Source organism: Bufo bufo, chromosome 2 (assembly GCF_905171765.1).
Source record: "Bufo bufo chromosome 2, aBufBuf1.1, whole genome shotgun sequence".
In the NCBI taxonomy this organism is placed as follows: Eukaryota; Metazoa; Chordata; class Amphibia; order Anura; family Bufonidae; genus Bufo; species Bufo bufo.
This window is the reverse complement of record NC_053390.1, coordinates 305,658,777-305,679,051: the sequence shown is the minus strand read 5'-3', so window position 1 is coordinate 305,679,051 and position 20,275 is coordinate 305,658,777. Positions and strand designations below refer to the sequence as shown.

The following is a 20,275-nucleotide window of genomic DNA, read 5'->3' as shown; positions in this document are numbered from 1 at the left end:
AGGGGACAAATACACGGTTAGGGTCCATTCACACGATCCGCAAAACACTGACATCGGCCATGTGCACATGGCAGGCACTAGAATAGAAAGTGCCTATTTTTGTCCGCTATTGCGTACAAGAATAGGACATGATTTATTTATTTTTGCCGTAGACCGAAGTTCGGAGAGCACACTGGTGTGCTGTCTGCATCTTTTCCTGCCCCATTGAAAAAGAATGGGTCCGAACATTCATACGGACGTCTGAATGGAGCCTTAGACACCCCTGGTGGTGCTTATCCCAATGTGGAAAGGAGGGTCACATCACATTGGAAATCTGAAAGCCTGATTCTTCTTTTCCTTAACATGTATGCAGCGAGAAAGTTGGGGAAATCCCTATTGAAAGTTGGCAGATTTGGCTATCATTAACCCAATGATGGACGTTTATAAATATTATTGCTCCCATATGTGTGCGCTGGGAGAGATGTGCCTAATTAAGGCCTCTTTCACACTTGCGTGTCCGGATCAGTCGTGTACTCCATTTGCCGGAAGTGCCCGCCGGATTCCGTAACACCGCAAGTGAACTTAAAGCATTTTGAAGACGATCCGTCTTCAAAATGCGTTCAGTGTTACTATGGGCACCCAGGACGCTATTAAAGTCTTGTTTCCATAGTAGTAGTGGGGAGTAGTAGTACTTACCGTCCGTGCGGCTCCCGGGGCGCTTCAGAGTGACGTCAGGGCGCCCCATGCGCATGGATACGTGATCCATGCGATCACGTCATCCATGCGCGTGGGGGCGCCCTGACGTCACTTTGAAGCGCCCTGGGAGCCGCACGACGGCAAGTATACTGCTCCCACCGCTCCCCACTACACTTTACCACGGCAAACAGGACTTTAGCGTCCTGGCAGCCATGGTAACCATTCAGAAAAAGCTAAACGTCGGATCCGGTAATGCGCCAAAACGACGTTTAGCTTAAGGCCGGATACGTATTAATGCCTTTCAATGGGCATTAATTTCAGGTCCGGCCTTGCGGCAAGTGTTCAGGATTTTTGACCGGAGCAAAAAGCGCAGCATGCTGCGGTATTTTCTCCGGCCAAAAAACGTTCCGTTCCGGGAACTGAAGACATTCCTGATGCATCCTGAACGGATTTCTCTCCATCAGATTGCATGGGGATAATCCTGATCAGGATTCTTCCGGCATAGAGCCCCGACGACGGAACTCTATGCCGGAACAGAAAAAAGTGTGAAAGAGCCCTAAAAGACTTAACACAACAGCGGCGTAAATGCCTTCGTAACTGCCGCTCAATGTGTACGGTCAAATTCCATATAAAATTTACTCATAATTCTGTCAGATGATATCGAATGAATTCATAAAGCGAACTGTCCAGTGGCAGATATTCAAAGCTTAAAGTTTTAAATCTGGCATGGATTCTGAGGATCCTCTTGGCGTGTAGAGTTACGATTTTTTGTTGTTGCAGTATTAGCAAATAATTCAATGAATCAAATAGCAAACTTCGGGACTCATTATAAATCATGCAAGAGCAGTGCTATGGGAGATGATGTACATAAAAGCCCTAAAAGTGGATTAGCTACTTTAAAAGGAATCTATTCACTCCTGTAATACTCATTTACTCAAAAAGAATTACACAGACATTCTGAAGTGATTTTCAGGACGCACGAATCCTTGTCAGATCTCAGATCTATTTACCCTTTGCAGTTTGTGATGTGAAATCTGGTTATATCTTTAACTAGCAGTAAAAAAAAAAAATATATATATATCATGATAGAAAACCTTACCGTAACATAACAATGAGATTTAATCTTGTCTATCCAGAAATGTTCATCTACAATGGTACCAGTACGCGAGAGCAATTCTTTGAGTTGCCCCAAAGTGAAAGGTCGGACCTGTAGATGAAATAATTTATATATTTAAAAAAAACAAAAAAACATTTCTAGCAGCAGTAACTCTACTACACAAAAGACAGTAACAAATTCCACCCCCCACAATTTATTTTATTTTTAAATAAACACCTGACGCTCTTAATAACCTATACTGACTCACCAGATTACATATATGTACAATACAGCTTGGCTTCCGTCGAGGGGGTGAGGGTTGCTGGATGCAGAGCGCACTGGGTCGTCATTGTAATAGAGACACTTGTCTTTTGCTGACTGATTGACCGCCTCAATAGAGTATCTCCCAAAGTGACTTGAAGGGGGGAGAAAACAAAGTGAAAATTAAAACGAGAAAATAAATAAATAAATAACAATTTCTTCCTAAACTACTGTCAAGTCGCTGCCTCCTAGAGATTTATCTTACCTCTGACCTCTGCCTGTGCTGGGCTTTCTGGTAATGGCTTTTTGACTTCTTGTTCACTGGGAGGTGGTGGCTCTACCTCCATAGGAGCAGGTTCTTGTACAGCGGTAGGTGCTTCCTCTGACTGATTTTGGTATGTCACCTCATCCTCCTCTTGCCCATTTTCTTGCACCTCAGCTGGCACAACCTGGATATACAGAGAAATCACAAATTCAATTCTGTCCATAATCTTTACATCAACAACCTGGTATAACGATTGAGAAAACCCATTGCTACCTGTGTGACTGTCCTGCATATTTCAGCCCTTTGTCATGGGAATTGTCATCTCCATTACGTTCACTTTCATCTTCAGAAATACGAGCATCCTCAGCATGGAGATCCACCACTGCCTCTTGCTTGATTTCTTTAATCTCGGGGATTAAACTCTTAGGAGGACAATCAAAGTGTTAAAGGGATTCAGTCATCAGAAATGAGCCCTATAAGCTAAACAGCTATAGCTAAATCTAAGCTAAGCTAAATCTATATTCATAAAAAAGACGTTTATATCACCTGTCAATCACTTCAAAATGTGTCCAAGGGGACGTCTCATGGTGAAAGGTGCCCGGCTGCAGCCATCTCATTTAGGTGCCCAGTGCCGCCTTCTGGAGCTGAAATCGCTGCCCTCCCTTTCATTCGATCCGCCTACCTCAGGTGACTAAACTTCCTTGTGCCCAGCCACGCCCGCCTGTGAAGGAGCCCAGCACCGCCTGTCTCCTCCTTTCATCAACGATAGATAGCCGCGAGCTCGCGCATGTGCAGTGCCGGTATAGTGTTCCTTCCCTGTGCTGGCATCAGCCTCAGGGAAAAAACTGTGCATGATCGCGAGATTACGGCTATCGTTGATGAAAGGAGGAGACATAGGCGGTGCTGGGCTCCTTCACAGGCGGGCGTGGCTGGCACAAGGAAGGTTAGTCACCTGAGGTAGGCGGCGATTTCAGCTCAGAAGGCGGCGCTGGGCACCTAAATGAGATGGCTGCAGCCGGGCACCTTTCACCATGAGACGTCCCCTTAAACACATTTTGAAGTTGTTGACAGGTGATATAAACCTCTTTTTTAGGAATATAGAGCCACAGGGGCATTTGATAAACTCACTTTAGGATTCAGTGTTTTACAAGGGACATCGCCATATGTTAGCTCATAGGGGCTCATTTCTGATGACAGAATCCCTTTAATTTGTAAGTCTAACAGTAAAGTACCGGTATAAAATATCCAATTAACCTTTCAACCCCACTGTTACATTCCAGATATTACCTACTACTAGATCTGAAACTACTGCAGTACTATGCAAGCCAAATCTGAGAACCAGACTAGAAGAAATTAACACTTTGCTATTCCATGTCAGCATAGTGTGTGAGCAAAGCGAGCTTCAGATGCTACATCCGAAGTCGCTTCGTTTAAAACTTTGAAATACTGTACGGATATCCGTCTCTGTACAGTATTAGAATGTACGGGCTCTGATGAGCCAAAGTAAGTTAGTTATTCACAAAGTCGGCACGTGACTTCATTGAATAACTTTGGTAGTTGATTTTTAAAGCTGAAAACCACTTGAAAACCAAACTTTGCTTTGGTTCTGACTAGTACCTTGGAATCAAAGCCAAATTCAGAGCCCATACATACATTCTAATGCTGTACAGAGATAAAACTTCATACAGTATTATTCCAAAGTTTTGAACGACGTGACTTCGGATGTAGCATCCGAAGCTCGCTTTGCTCAACACTACTTACAAGTGATGCCACATTACAGAAAACACAACACGTTACATGTGCAACTATCCCACAGAATGGAACGTACCTTCAGTGACTCTGTAGAGATACTGATTGAGGGCTTTTTCTGTGTAGTAGCGGTGCTGGCGCCCCACCGCCTCCTTCGCGCAGGGTGTGCTCCCTCGCTGTCACTGTTTATAGTAGACACTGGAGAAGGCTGACTGGAACACTTTGCAGCCGCTTTCATAAGACAGGAAAACAACATTTTATATCAGTCCCGAATACATTTTCTATAGAAGAGAACAGCAATTTTAAATCGTGCCCTTGGGTTCCCATTCTGATGAACGCTCTCAATATTTTGGCTCTATGTCTCAAGAATCCATAAAACTATACACAATTTAGCTTTACAACTTTAACTCCACGTAAAGTGTTTCTCTGAACTTGTGATCAGATGCAAAGATGAAGTCATTTAGCCAAGTCTATATTTTAAAGGGGTTGTCAGGCCTTTAATAAGTGATAGCCTATCCCCAGGTTAGGCCATCACTAGGTGATCAGTGTAGTTCTGACAGACTGCCAATATGCCATTCAGATTTCGTTCTGTCGGCCCAAGTCACAGCTCTGACACCCTTGTAGTGGAGTGTTACTTCAGTGGTGTTCGGCCACTGATCAGCTAGTGACAGGCCACCACTTGGTAAAGGATGGACAATCCCTGAAACATGTAGGCAACTCTCAATTTCCATGTTCTCTATTGATTAGATACCAAGACCACTCTCTAAAGAAAATACAAACTAAAAAAATAAAATAAAAAATTTAACACAAATGGCTACTTACATATAACCGAGATCTTCCTCTTAAACGTTTTTGGTGGTGTTGTACTCTAAAGGAAAGGGACAAAGGGCAGAGAGAAAGGAGGTGGAGGCAATATGGCACCCCAGGGGAGAAAGACATTGTCAGTCAATTAAAAACAAACCATTACAGAGAATAAATTATAAGCAAAGGGTGGGAGGAAAAAAAAAAAAAAGAAAGAAAAACTCGCAGATAAATTAAGACATTCCCTCCACACGTACAGTACATTACAGAACACAAGATGGGATGGAGTTAGTGACATCTTTCACACTTCCTCGGCTCCTTTCTAGGTCCCCAGGGCTGAGTGCAAGGGGCTTACCCAGCCCAAAATGCAGCATAATACAGTACCAGCAAAGTGAATGAGATTCCACCAATCTCATTCATACTTTGCTTTTTTCCTTTCATGCAGATTTTGAAATCTGCGTCATGTCAATAGCGTTTTATCAAACAGAAAATATACATAAAAACGCACAAGAAATGCACAAAAATCATGATAAATAGTATGGATTTGGGTGCGTTTTTGGTGTACATTTCTTGCAAATGTTCTGCATACAAATCTGCACCGTGTGTAGGGACCATAAGGCCAGGTTCAGAAGTGACCGACTAGATGTAGATCTACCATCGAGGACTTTCAGCATTGTATAGTACCAGCAATGTGGATGAGAATTTTGGAATTCTCATAAACACCTTGCATACAAAAAAATAAATAAAATAAAATGCAAAGTAAATTGACCTACAGTGCAGATGTGATGTCTGCAGCATGTCAATTTATACCGCAGGAGATTTCACCCTTTGCAATGGAGAAGGTGAAGTCTCTTGTGAGCCCAGCCTAACAGTTCGGATTGGTGCCATCTCCAGTCCTGGCTGCTCTGCGAACCGGAGCCGTTCCAGTTCACTCATACAACAGGAGTGCTCAGCTCCCTTTAAAATAGCAAAAAAAAATAAAAAGGTGGTCATTAAGGGGTTAATGGTGAAAGCTCAAGCTATTTGGGGATAAAAAAAAAAATTAAGAGCTGTGCTTCTCTCATGTCAACTTCACTATGGGCGCTACAGAGAACCAGAAAGTAGTGCCCTAGCTTACAGTATATAGCAGGGATGGCCAACCTGAGGCTCTCCAGCTGTTGCAAAATTACAACTCCCAGCATGACCAGACTGTCTACAACTATCAGCCTACAGCAGGGCATGGTGGGAGTTGTAGTTATACAACAGATGGAGAGTCACAGGTTGCCAGCCCTGGTATATAGTAATAATGCCTGGCAACCCTCAAAGGGGTTGTCCATGATTTTGATGGCCCATCCTCGGGCCATGAATATGGGATTGGCGGGGTCAGTCCCCTCACAACCAGCTATAAAGTTGCTGCCAGAACTACATAGCTCTGTCCATTGTGTAGTGGATGGAGCTGGTAACTGCTGTGCTGCTCCCACTGAAGTGAACGGTAGCTGCACTGCAGTGACCAGCAACTCCACTCACTACAAGGTGAACAGAGCTGTGCAATTGTGGCGACGGCACGACAACTACACAGCTGATTGTGAGGGTGTGACCTCCACCAATCTTAGGCTACTTTCACACTCGAGTTATGGGTGGATCCGTCATGGATCTGCAAAAACTGATCCGTTACAATAATACAACCGCATGCATCCGTCATGAACGGATCCGTTTGTATTATCTGTAACGCAGCCAAGACGGATCAGTCATGAACACCACTGAAAGTCAATGGGAGACGGATCAGTTTTCTATTGTGCCAAAGAAAACAGATCCGTCCCCATTGACTTACATTGTGTGTCAGGACGGAACCGTTTGGCTCAGTTTCGTCAAGCGGACAGCAAGACGCTGCAGTGTTTTGGTGTCTGCCTCCAGAGCGGAATGGAGACTGATCGGAGGCAAACTGATGCATTCTGAGCGGATCCTTTTCCATTCAGAATGCATTCGGGGCAAAACCGATCTGTTTTGGACCGCTTGTGAGAGCCCTGAACGGCTCTCGCAAACGAAAAGCCAAAACGCCAGTGTGAAAGAAGCCTTACATGTATGCCATATCCTGAGGATAAATCAATATCAAAACCCCAGAGATCCCATTTAAGGATAAGGACACAAGCAACGTTCACAAACCAGGTAGACCAGTGAATTTGGCTAAACTGCCAAGGTTCTCAAATGCGTCTCACTGGGCCACGTAACGGCTGATCGCTGCCAAGAAAACAGCTGAGAATAATGCTGTACGAAGCACTGCATCACCTTCAGTAAGTCCATCCCACCCAGTGTCCTGTAGAGTACCAGCTTTTAAATCAGAAAATCAAAAGAAAAACAAAAAGTCTTAGGCTGGATTCTCATGTTTTGTTAGTGTGCCGAAGGGGGGTGGGGGTGCACAAGTTACCGCAAACAGCAGTGGCTTTACTATGTGGTGAAACAAAAAATAAAAATAATTCACCTGTAAAAAGGGCACAGCCAAAAACCAGAGCAATCCATAGGAAAATGCATATAGTTTGCTGAATGGTTTTCGCTGTGCGACATACTGTAAGGGTCCATTCACACGTCCATAGTGTATTGCGGATACGCAATACATCCAGATGGCACCCCATAGAACTGCCTATTCCTATCCGCAATTGCGGACAATAGGAAATGTTCTATTTTTTTTTCCAGAGCTGCGGACCGGAAGATCAGGGCCACGCTCCGGAAATGCAGATAGCACACCGTGTGCTTTCTGCATCTCTTCTGGGCCCCATAGAGAATGAATGGGTCCGGATTTGTTTTGGAACGGATCCGGACCCATTCTACGGACGTGTGAGTGGACCCTTACAGTGTGAACCCAGCCTTAAGAAATTTTGATTAAAAAAAAAAAAACAAAAAAAACAAAAACAAAGAAAAAATTAATAAAAAACCCCAACAGAATGAGAGAAATTGAAATAGATAAAAAGAAACCAACGATTAATCAGAGGATTGATGAAGTGTCCTGGGTACCCCGTGTGTCTCTCCCACGTGGCTCATGAGTGGCCAGCCGGTGCCCCTCCGCTTATTTTGGAATTGGTTTAGTCGTGTATTTTTGGAGGGTGAGGTGGGAAGGTAAACGGTGAGGAGGGTGGGTGAGAAGGGGCGTGAGCCCTTAAATCCATGGCAAAGATGGCTTTAAAAGTCTGGTTTGGTGAAAAGTTCAAATGCAGCATAAGCTGTAGAGGACCCTTCATCAGGCTAGAGTCCATATTTTGTTCCTGCAGACGGGTGCAGTTTGAGTGGTGTGACCCCGACCAAACCTCAGGTCTGTAGTATCAATGAACACAGCTGGAAACAGGGTCACCAATCTCCGTTCCAGTCATTGAGCATATATCAGTCACTACACAGCTTGATCACAGTCCCAAAGGCCTGAGGAAACTCCAGAATGTGCTTTTGCAATGTCTTTTCCCCCCTTCTTTTTAGTAAAAAAGTAACAAACTGACTGTGGTCAATGTAAAAGCGTTTGCCAGTCTTTAAGGTGCAGATGGTGGCCCCCTCAGTGTGAAGGAAGTAGCTTTGTAGAAGTATGGTCTCCAGACTTGGCATACTGTTGAAGGTTCATGAAGGTATGGATTACAAGTCCTTCAGAATGTTTTCAGCATCTTTCATGTTGTAGCAGCTTCTTGTAGAAACCAGAGGGACCACACACACACAACATATTACATTTCAGGATGCAAAGGAGTCTATGTAAGCCATCTCATAATTACAAACACTTGGTCAGGACAGTCTTTCCACCTGGAAGGAGTGGCAGGCACTTTGATTAGACAATTTTGCACTCTCAATTTCGTCTCACCAGGGGACATGCTGGTAGGAGTAAGCATCTCACCCAGCCCTCCTTTCTTTATGCTCTTAGCAGTGTCTGTTCGGCACCCCCGAGGCTGCCTGGGTGCTGCAGTGCCTGGAAGTCCAGCAGGGTTTTGGTGGCAGCGCTGGGGCCATGGGACAGGTGTCTTTACGGAGGAAGGAACGGCACACACACTTATACAGGCTTCGCTGGTGGACAAGGGAGGTGGGAGAGAGCAGGGAGCACCTTAAAACACCATCTCCCCCCTCCCACTAAAAACCCACTGTTTGCGACCACAGGTCTCAAACTCCCCCCCCACCCCCCCTATTCAGTGGAGTACACAAGGTTACATATCTGCTCAGAAAGTGGGCATTCATCCCTGGGCCGTGTTTCACGTGTATTTTGTCCCACCCTCCCAAATGAAGAGGTGTCTGCTAACTCATCTCCCACATAAGCCCTCTCCTGCCTCGGGCCTTACACCCCATGTCCATGCATGCTGGCATCTAGCTAGGGGTCATAAGCTTGTATCTGTGTCCCCTCGTCATAAGAATAATATGCATGAGGTGGGCGATCCTGTCCTTCTCATCACTGATGGGCCCCCGGTGACCAGACTGGGGCTGACACCCACTCTTACCTCTTTCTTCTCGTTGGTGTCGCAGTCCTCTTCCTGGGGTTGGGATGGCGCAGCCTCTTGGACCTCACCCTCTGTGTGACTTTCTGCGGCGTCCATGGCCCCGCTCTCTGGTGCACTGTAACAGATGAAAGGACAGGAGTCAGTGGCTGCAGGTACAAGATGGTGGAACTTCCTGTGCCCTGGGAGCACTCAGGCACATGTGACCCACAACACACCAGCTGCACTGTCCCTTTAAGAGGCCTAAGCACTATGCGGTATTGACCACGGGACACTGCACAATGCCAGGTGGCAGTTTCCCCTGGGGCAAGGCCTGTAGTTCCGGAGCGCACAGTGTGAACCCGCACCACGTTCCAGCCGGTCCCCGCACCCACACGTGACGCATCCCGCCAATCACGGAGCCCGGCACACACTGCGGCGCATCCAGCAACGCTGCTCCGACAAAGGGCGCCTCTCCCCCACCCTCCCCTCCGCCGTCCCATCCAGGATCCCCTTACCAGTCTTTGTTTTCTGATAACATTTCCCTGGAAGCCGGCTGAAAAGGAAAGGGGGGAGGGGTGGGCGGAAAGGATCCTCTGGAGGTCGAATACAATGGGGGGGAGGAGGGAAGGAAGAGGCAGGGGACGGGAGAGCAGGAGACACGGCGAGTGTGCGGCGGCCGGAGCGGCGCAGCTCTAGGCCGGCGTCCTCCCTGCAGTGCCTGTGCTCGCTCACGGTCCGGCAGGGGAGCCACACTCATACATGCTCTGCGGCCATCTTGACGATTACCCAGAAGTCCTGCGTGCGGGGAGGAGAGAGGGCGGAGGAGGAAGGCTCCCAGGGGCCGGGTGGGGGAGGGGAGGCGAGGGGCGACAAGCTGAGCGCAGCTGGCAGCTCACGTTACAGGCATTAACCCCTCACACCACACGCAGCTGTGCCATTCCTATGGGGGCAGTCGCTACTGGGCCCAAAGACCCTTGTGCAGCATAAGAAGGCACTGGTATCACAGAAAGTGCATGCTGGGAGGGCTCGGTTAGAGATTTTGCACTGGGGCCCAGAATCTTCAGGTTACACTTCTGAATGGGATGTTATGGAGCAGAAATCTGCTGCCTGTGAATTTACTCTACGGGCTCATGCTGATGACCGTTGCCTGTTTTGCGGTCCGCAAATTAAGGATATTGGCCCCTAATAGAACAGATCTATCCTGATGAGAATAGGACATGGTCTGTATTTTAGCGGATGCCGCGGAACAGACATACGGAGGAGGACAGTACACGGTTGAAGAGAATGGGTCCGCATCCGACCCACAAAAATTGCGGATCAGATGTGTGCATGAGCCCCAAAGGCTAGTTCACGCTGCGGATTTTAGCTTGAATGCTACAGCCCCCACTGAATGATGATGAACCACACCATTAAGCTATAACAAGGAGCACATGAGAAACACAAGATGGCGCACACCAAAAAATAAATAAATCACAAAATGTATTAAAAACAAGGCCTTGGTGTGGGCACAAGGCCTTTATTGGTGTGGGCACTGCTATAAACCCCAGCCGCATCAAGTGCCCAGCGGCCTCCCATTCAGAACAATGGGAGGCAGAGTCAGCGCTGCTACCGGCGGCTTTTTGCATAACATACACGCCAAAACCGCACCAGAGAAAAAACAAAAAACCCTGTGTGAATGGGGTTCTGACCTCCCAGCACTGCTTAGGTCGCATAACATTATATTGATTTATGATGCTATGTAACCCTTAGGCCTCTTTCACACGGGCGTGTCCGGATGCGTCCCGGTGCATTGCGGCAAACCCGCGCGAGTAGGTACCCAATTGCAGTCAGTTTTGACTGCGATTGCGTTCCGATGTTCAGTTTTTATCGCGCGGGTGCAATGTGTTTTGCACGCGCGTGATAAAAAACCGACTGTGGTACCCAGACCCGAACTTCTTTACAGAAGTTCAGGTTCAAGGTTGTGTAGATTGTATTATTTCCCCTTATAACATGGTTATAAGGGAAAAATAATAGCATTCTGAATACATAGTACAATAGGGCTGGAGGGGTTAATTTTTTTTTAAACTCACCTTAATCCACTTGTTCGCACAGCCGGCATCTCTTCTGTCTTCATCTGTGAGCAATAGGACCTTTGATGACGTCACTGCGTTCATCACATGGTCCATCACATGATCCATCACCATGGTGATGGATCATGTGATGAGCGTAGTGACGTCATCAAAGGTCCTATTGCTCACAGATAAAGACAGAAGAGATGCCGGCTGCGCGAACAAGTGGATTAAGGCGAGGTAAATTATTATTATTATTTTTTTTTTTAACCCCTCCAGCCCTATTGTACTAAGCATTCTGTATTCAGAATGCTATTATTTTCCCTTATAACCATGCTATAAGGGGAAATAATGATCGGATCCCCATCCCGATCGTCACCTAGTAACCGTGCGTGAAAATCGCACCGCATCCGCACTTGCTTGCGATTTTCACGCAACCCCATTCATTTCTATGGGGCCTGCGTTACGTGAAAAACGCACAAAGAGGAGCATGCTGCGATTTTCACACAACGCACAAGTGATGCGTGAAAATCACCGCTCGTGTGCACAGCCCAATAGAAATGAATGGGTCAGGATTCAGTGCGGATGCAATGCGTTCAACTCACGCATCGCATCCGCGCGGAATACTCGCCCGTGTGAAAGGGGCCTTAGGGTTCTGGAATGTATTGGATAACGCTGACAGCATCATGTCAGTGTTATACAATACATTGCAGAATTGTAAGGGTTACATAGCATTATATTGATTTATGATGCTATGCGCTGAAACACGCTGCAAGTCCAATGCATGGAGGGGCCTTAAAGCCACAATCAGGAGTGGATCAATAAAAGGAGAGAAGGTATAAAGGACGGATAAAACTTCTGGCCATGCTTTCAAAAACTGCACCCCGTTCAGACGAGCGAGAAACACTCTCCATATGAGAACATGATTTCCCGTCCTGAACTCTGCTCTTGTTAGGGGACCTCACGGCATTATAACCGAATTGTACTGACGGCAAGAGATAGTGGAGCGCTGTACTTGTCTATATCCGGAACTCCCATAGAAGTGAATACAGCAACCACATGCATGCCCGACCGGCTGCTCTATTCATTTCAAGGGGCCTCCATGGGGTAGGGGGTCCCTGTTCTCGTGATTGCTGGGGATCCCACTGATATAATAGTTATCCTGGGTCCTGTGGAAAGGGGATATTTATAAATAACCAGAATAGCCCTTTAAAAGCTATATACACCTTTAGTGGCAATTTCTTTTATGATTGCATTTTAAGCCTCGTTCACACGTCCGTGCTCAAATCCGTGGGCAGGTGGTCAGTGATGCATCCGTGAAGCTGTCCGTGAAGGATCCATGTGTCCGTTTTTGCTGTCCGTGTTTCACTGACACTAAACAGCTGAAAAATAATTTTCAAAGCATCTCTTCTTAATGATCCGTGAAATACGGATTGCATCCGTGGTATTCACGGACCCATAGACTATAATGGATGTGATGGATCTGTGAACACGGACAAAATAGAGCATGCATCCGTGCTAAAAACACTGACCCACGGACTGTGCTAAATCACCGATGTCTAAATACACACATTAAAATGAATGGGGAGAACACGTACAGCACACGTCCGTGAAACACTGACGTGTGAATGAGGCTATACTCATTTTGGGCTAAAAATCATTTTTGCAATTGGTCTTTATTAAAAATGGTGAGCCATTCTGTCACAAAGGCCTCTTTCACACGGGCGACAATTCCGCGCGGGTGCCATGCGTGAGGTAAACGCATTGCACCTGCACTGAATCCGGACCCATTCACTTCAATGGGGCTGTGCAGATGAGTAGTGATATTCACGTGTCACTTGTGCGTTGTGTGAAAATCGCAGCATGCTCTATATTGTGTGTTTTTCACGCAACGCAAGCCCCATAGAAGTGAATGGGTATGCGTGAAAATCGCAAGCAAGTGCGGATGCAATGCGATTTTCACACACGGCTGCTCGGAGATCATGTTAGTAAATTGATTAACTCCTTCAGGACCCTGCTATTTTTCACCTTAAAGGGAACCTGTCACGGGATTTGATGTATAGAGCTGAGGACATGGGTTGCTAGATGGCCGCTAGCACATCCACAATATCCAGTCCCCATAGCTCTGTGTGCTTTTATTGTATAAAAAAACGATTTGATACATATGCAAATTAACCTGAGATGTGTCCTGTCCCTGACTCATCTCACGTACAGGACTCATCTCAGGTTAATTTGCATATGTATAAAATCGTTGTTTTTTTTTACACAATAAAAGCACACAGAGCTATGGGGACTAGGTATTGCGGATGTGCTAGCGGCCATCTAGCAACCCATGTCCTCAGCTCTATACACAAAATCCCGGTGACAGGTTCCCTTTAAGGACCTGGCCATTTTTTGCAAATCTGACATGTCACTTTATACTACAAGAAAATTTAGACTAACACATTCATATACATAGTCACAGGTGCATATCCATCAAGCAATGGTTGATAAAAATAAATAAATGGCTGCACAACTTTACACATACAAACAATAGAGCTGAGAAATGGAGATCATTCTAAAGTAAAGTGGTATTATACCTACTATAAATGAAAGCTCTTAGCGCGCATTTTTGATCAAACGTGTGTCGGGCACATATACCAGGTGGCTTCCACAGACGGGTCCCTGACACTAGTATACCGCCTCTCTTGGACTTACCTAAGCCTACAATATTCAGGGCAGTGTAGGAACCAGCTACATAAGTACTCTGCTCAGAAGCCCCAGGCAGATGGGCGTTGCTCAGTCTAAGGCCTCCTGCACACGACCGTAGGTGTCCCGTTGCCGTATTGCGAACCGCATTTGCGGATCCGCAATACACGGGCACCGTTCCATGTGCATGTCGCATAACAAATGCGGACCCATTCAATAGGTCTGCAAATCCGGAATGGTGGGAACGGTACCACTATGGAACGGCCGGATCACGGACCCATTAAAGTGAATGGGTCCGTGATCCACTGTGGCGGCCCCACGGTGGGTGTTCGTGCATTGTGGCCCGCAGTGCGGCCACGGGGCACACATGTTCGTGTGCAAGAGGCCAAAAAGAGGTGCTACCCTCAATACATACTACAAGAAAATTTAGACTAGCACATTCATATACAGTCACAGGTGCATATCCATCAAGCAAACATGTGTCACTTTATGTGGTTATAACTTTAAAACGCTTTTACTTATCCAGGCCATGCTGAGACTGTTTTCTCATCACATATTGTACTTCATGACAGTGGTAAAATTGAGTAAAAAAATTTTTAATTTAGAAAAAAAAATACAAAATTTACCAAAAATTTTGAATAATTAGCAAATTTCTAAATTTCTATTTTTCTACTTTTATAATAGATAGTAATACCTTCAAAAATAATTATTACTTTACATTCCCCATATGTCTACTTTATGTTTGGATCATTTTGTGAATGCCATTTTATTTTTTGGGGACGTTAGAAGGCTTAGAAGCAAAACATGAAATTTTTCTGAAAATTTCCAAAACCCACTTTTTAAAAAGGACCAGTTCAGGTCTGAAGTCACTTTGTGAGGCTTACATAATAGAAACCACCCAAAAATAAACCATTTTAGAAACTACATCCCTCAAGGTATTCCAAACTGATTTTACAAACTTAATTAATGGAAAATGGAGATGAAATTTCAGAATTTCACTTTTTTGGCAGATTTTCCATTTTAATAAAAAAAATCCAGTAACAAAGCAAGGGTTAACAGCCAAATAAAACTCAATATTTATGGCCCTGATTCTGTAGTTTACAGAAACACCCCATATGTGGTCGTAAACTGCTGTACGGGCACATGGCAGGGCGCAGAAGGAAAGGAATGGCGTATAGTTTTTGGGAGGCAGATTTTGCTGAACTGTTTTTTTTTTTGACCCCATGTCCCATTTGAAGCCCCCCTGATGCACCCCTAGAGTAGAAACTCCAAAAAAGTGACCCCATTTTGGAAACTACAGGATAAGGTGACAGTTTTGTTGGTACTAGTTTAGGGTACATATGATTTTTGGTTGCTCTATATTACACTTTTTGTGAGGCAAGGTAACAAAAAAATAGCTGTTTTGGCACAGTTTTTATTTTTTGTTATTTACAACGTCCATCTGACAGGTTAGATCATATGGTATTTTTATAGAGCAGGTTGTTACGGATGTGACAATACCAAATGTTTCAGTTTTACATAATAAAGCATTTTTGAAAAAACAATTATTTTCTAGTGTCTCCATAGTCTGAGAGCCATAGTTTTTTCAGTTCTTGGCTGATTGTCTTAGGTAGAGTATCATTTTTGCGAGATGAGATGACGGTTTGATTGGTACTATTTTGGGTTTGATTGGTACTATGACTTTGGTCGCTTGCTATTACACTTTTTGTGATGTAAGGTGACAGAAATGGCTTTTTTGACACCATTTTTATTTTTTTACGGTGTTCACCTGAGGGGTTAGGTCATGTGGTATTTTAGAGCAGGTTGTTACGGATGTGGCGATACCCAATATGTATGCTTTTTTATATACTTAAGTTTTACACAATAACAGCATTTTTGAAACTAGTTTTAGTGTCTCCATAGTCTGAGAGCCATATTGTTTGGGCAATTGTCTTAGTTTAGGCCCCTTTCACATGGGCGAGAATTCCACGCGGGTGCAATGCGTGAGGTGAACGCACTGCACCCGCACTGAATCCGGACCCATTCACCCCAATGGGGCTGTTCAGATGAGCGGTAATTTTCATGCAGCACTTGTGCGTTGCGTGAAAATCGCAGCATGCTCTATATTGTGCGTTTCACGCAACGCAGGCCCCATAGAAGTGAACGGGGCTGCGTGAAAATCGCAAGCATCCGCAAACAAGTGCGCGCAGCTCGGCTTGCCTTCTTTCTTCTTCTTTGAGGACCTGGGAGGAAAGGGACCTTTGGTGACGTCACTGCGCTCATCACATGGTCCATCACCATGGCGATGGACCATGTGATGAGCAATGAGCACAGTGATGTCACCAAAGGTCCTTTTCCTCCCAGGTCCTCAAGGAAAGAAGACAAGTCGGGCTGCGTGAAAAAGTGGATGAGGCGAGTTTAATTATTTTTTTTTTAACCCCTCCATCCCTTATTTACTTAGCATTCTGTATTAAGAATGCAAATATTTTCCTTTATAACCATGTTATAAGGGAAAATAATAAAATCTACACAACACCTAACCCGAACTTCTGTGAAGAAGTCCGGGTTAGGGTACCAAACATGCCGATTTTTCTCACGTGCAAAACCGCTTTGCACTCGCGCGGAAAAATTGCGCATTTCCCGCAACGCACCCACATCTTGTCCGGCCCTCACACGTGACGCTCGTGTTAAAGAGGCCTTAGGGTATCATGTTTTGCTGGATGAGGTGACGGTTAGATTGGTACTATTTTGGGGGGCGTACACCTTTTTGATCACTTGGTGTTGCACTTTTAGTGATGTAAGGTGACAAAAAAAAGCACGTTTTTTATTAATTTTTTTTGACGGGGTTGATTGGAGGGGTTAGGTCATGTGATTTTTATATAGCCGGTTGATACAGACGCGGCGATACCTAATTTTTTTGTACTTTATTTTGGGAAAAGGACGCTTTTTTAATTTTTTTTTACCTGAAACTTTTTTTTTTTTTTTACTTTTTTGTACACTTTATTTTTTGTCTCACTCTTGGACTTCAGCTTTTTGGGGTCTGATCCCCTTTACAATGCATCACAATACTTCTGTATTGTGATGCATTGGCTGTAAGTGTGTTACTCACTGTAATACACTTACAGCCTGCTTGCCTGTGAGATCCAGGGGGCAATTTGTGAACCGCAAAAAACGGCACGGTCGTGTGCATGAGCCCTTAGACCGCGGATTTTCCGCATGAAAATCTGTTTGTAATCCGCAACATGTGCAGGTAGCCTAAGGGAGACTTATCAAAACTGGTGTAGAAGAAAACTGGCTTGCCTCCTAGCAACCCGACTTTCCTGGCAACTAAGCCAGTTCTACTTTACACCAGTTTAGATAAATCTTGCCAACTTTTCTTTTTTAAACCACAAGTAAAAAAAATAAAAAAATATCCCATAGGAAATGGGGGTGGCACTGTTATGGGGGATCTCTGTGGGTGGCACTGTTATGGGGGATCTCTGTGGGTGGCACTGTTATGGGGGATCTCTGTGGGTGGCACTGTTATGGGGGATCTCTGTGGGTGGCACTGTTATGGGGGATCTCTGTGGGTGGCACTGTTATGGGGGATCTCTGTGGGTGGCACTGTTATGGGGGATCTCTGTGGGTGGCACTGTTATGGGGGATCTCTGTGGGTGGCACTGTTATGGGGGATCTCTGTGGGTGGCACTGTTATGGGGGATCTCTGTGGGTGGCACTGTTATGGGGGATCTCTGTGGGTGGCACTGTTATGGGGGATCTCTGTGGATGGCACTGTTATGGGGGATCTCTGTGGGTGGCACTGTTATGGGGGATCTCTGTGGGTGGCACTGTTATGGGGGATCTCTGTGGGTGGCACTGTTATGGGGGATCTCTGTGGGTGGCACTGTTATGGGGGATCTCTGTGGGTGGCACTGTTATGGGGGATCTCTGTGGGTGGCACTGTTATGGGGGATCTCTGTGGATGGCACTGTTATGGGGGATCTCTGTGGATGGCACTGTTATGGGGGATCTCTGTGGATGGCACTGTTATGGGGGATCTCTGTGGATGGCACTGTTATGGGGGATCTCTGTGGATGGCACTGTTATGGGGGATCTCTGTGGATGGCACTGTTATGGGGGATCTCTGTGGATGGCACTGTTATGGGGGATCTCTGTGGATGGCACTGTTATGGGGGATCTCTGTGGATGGCACTGTTATGGGGGATCTCTGTGGATGGCACTGTTATGGGGGATCTTTGTGGATGGCACTGTTATGGGGGGGGGATCTGTGGATGGCACCGTTATGGGGGGGGGATCTGTGGATGGCACCGTTATGGGGGGGGATCTGTGGATGGCACTGTTATGGGGGATCTGTGGATGGCACTGTTATGGGGGATCTGTGGATGGCACTGTTATGGGGGATCTTTGGATGGCACTGTTATATATGTGCCATCCACAGACCCCCCCACCCCATATTCCCCCCCCCCCCCCACCGCTCCAGTGCTGCAGTATACAAATATAAAATGTCTCATTCAATTAAAAGTGATTAAACATGCCCCCTCACTCCTAATATTACCGTACACCCTAACAGCTTCAACGCAGGCAGGCAGGCCGGCGCGTCACTCACGTCACGTGCCGCCTGCTTCGTTCATAAAGTAGGCGACGCAGGCACGTGACATCAGGGAGTTACACTGCTGCCCGCCCTGCCTGCATTCTACAGAAGCTGATAGGGTGTACGGTAATATTAGGAGTGAGGGGGCATGTTTAATCACTTTTAATTGAATGAGACATTTTATATCTGAGGACCGTTCCATCCTGTCTTTAGATGCCGCTAAGGCGTTTGACAGGGTGGAGTGGAATTTTTTGTGGGAAATAATGCACAGGATGAACTTTGGACTTAATTTTATCCAATGGGTTAAGTTGTTGTATGAGTCGCCTAGGGCAAGGATAAATGTGAACGGCTCTTTGTCGGACCCCTTTGAGTTACAACGGGGTACTAGACAGGGTTGCCCCTTATCCCCCCTTTTATTTGCTATTTTTTTTGAGCCCCTGGCATGTCGAATTAGACAGGATACGCATATCTTTGGTTTCGGCGGGCAGGATTTGAAGGACAAAATTAGCTTGTATGCTGACGATGTCCTTATATATTTAAGGGATGGATACTTAGCCCTGCCCTATGTGATGAAGATAATAAACTAATTTGGCCTTTTTTCTGGATATGAAGTGAACTGGCAGAAATCAGCCTTGCTTCCGCTAAATAAGATTCCCCCAGTTAAAGTTGCGGATGTTAGATGTCTAACTTTAACAGACTCATTGGAATATCTGGGGGTACGGATCAGCCGTACCCCCAAATAAAAAACAAAGTACATGTTTGGCAAAAGTTGACGTTGGGACAGGCAGATAGGATTACTTTAATTAAAATGGTGCTTCTCCCACAGATATTATACCAACTGACCCCTTGCCCGATATGGATTGAAGATACACATTTCAAAGCTTTGGAGAGATTGTTTAACGATCTAATCTGGGGCAGGAAAAGAGTACGTATTAAACAGAGTTATCTATGGCTAGCAGAGGAGAATGGTGGTTTATCCTTCCCTTGCTTGCGGGGCTATTATCTAGCCTCTCAAATACAGTGGTATCTCTCTGCCCCTTTCAATATATTCCCCCAATTCATTAGAAATTATAGAGGACCCCAGCGGGATATAGTCAGCATTTTAGAAACTGGCTATATAGGAGAAGGGGGGAAAAATGCATCATATCACACTCTATGCAACGTGTTTGGAACTCACTTAAAAGGTATTTGGGGAATTACGCATATATTTAAATTTACCCCCCCCCCCCCTATGGTATAATGTGCACTTTAATGAATTTAATAAGATGGATGATATTGAATTCTGGGAAAGGAAGGGAATAACCAGGGTTGAGCAAATGATATATAATGGTGATATTAGGACATTAGAGGATATACTTGGGCACAGAGATATTAAAATATTAGATAAGTATAAATACTTTCAGGCTAAACATGCTTTTAGGTGCACTAAAGATACAGAGGTGTTTACGGTTAACTTGCATGATTTTATGGATTGGTGTTTCAATTCATACCAGAATAGTATGTCTATCTCACTAATTTATAGTAAATTGAGAGGGGAAATGGGTAAAATTAATAAGTTTAGAAGTGAAGTGAAATGGGATCAAGATATTGTAAATAATAAAACACTAAAATGGGAATTAATGTACAGGAATATTCGGAAAACTTCTATATCTGGGAATCACAGGTTAATTCAGTTTAGGATTCTACACCGCCTATACTACACGCCCC

General features: G+C 45.3%; 1 protein-coding gene across 1 annotated transcript in view; it reads right to left on the bottom strand.

Moving 5' to 3' along the window:
* Positions 1-20,275, bottom strand: part of ACIN1 (apoptotic chromatin condensation inducer 1) — a 91,532-nt gene that overhangs the window by 3,042 nt on the left and 68,215 nt on the right. Inside the window, 10 exon segments of the mRNA XM_040419738.1 lie at positions 1,775-1,882; positions 2,040-2,092; positions 2,095-2,121; positions 2,124-2,186; positions 2,298-2,481; positions 2,571-2,590; positions 2,593-2,719; positions 4,126-4,277; positions 4,869-4,914; positions 9,284-9,398. Of these exon segments, the coding sequence (XP_040275672.1) occupies positions 1,775-1,882; positions 2,040-2,092; positions 2,095-2,121; positions 2,124-2,186; positions 2,298-2,481; positions 2,571-2,590; positions 2,593-2,719; positions 4,126-4,277; positions 4,869-4,914; positions 9,284-9,398 (895 nt within the window).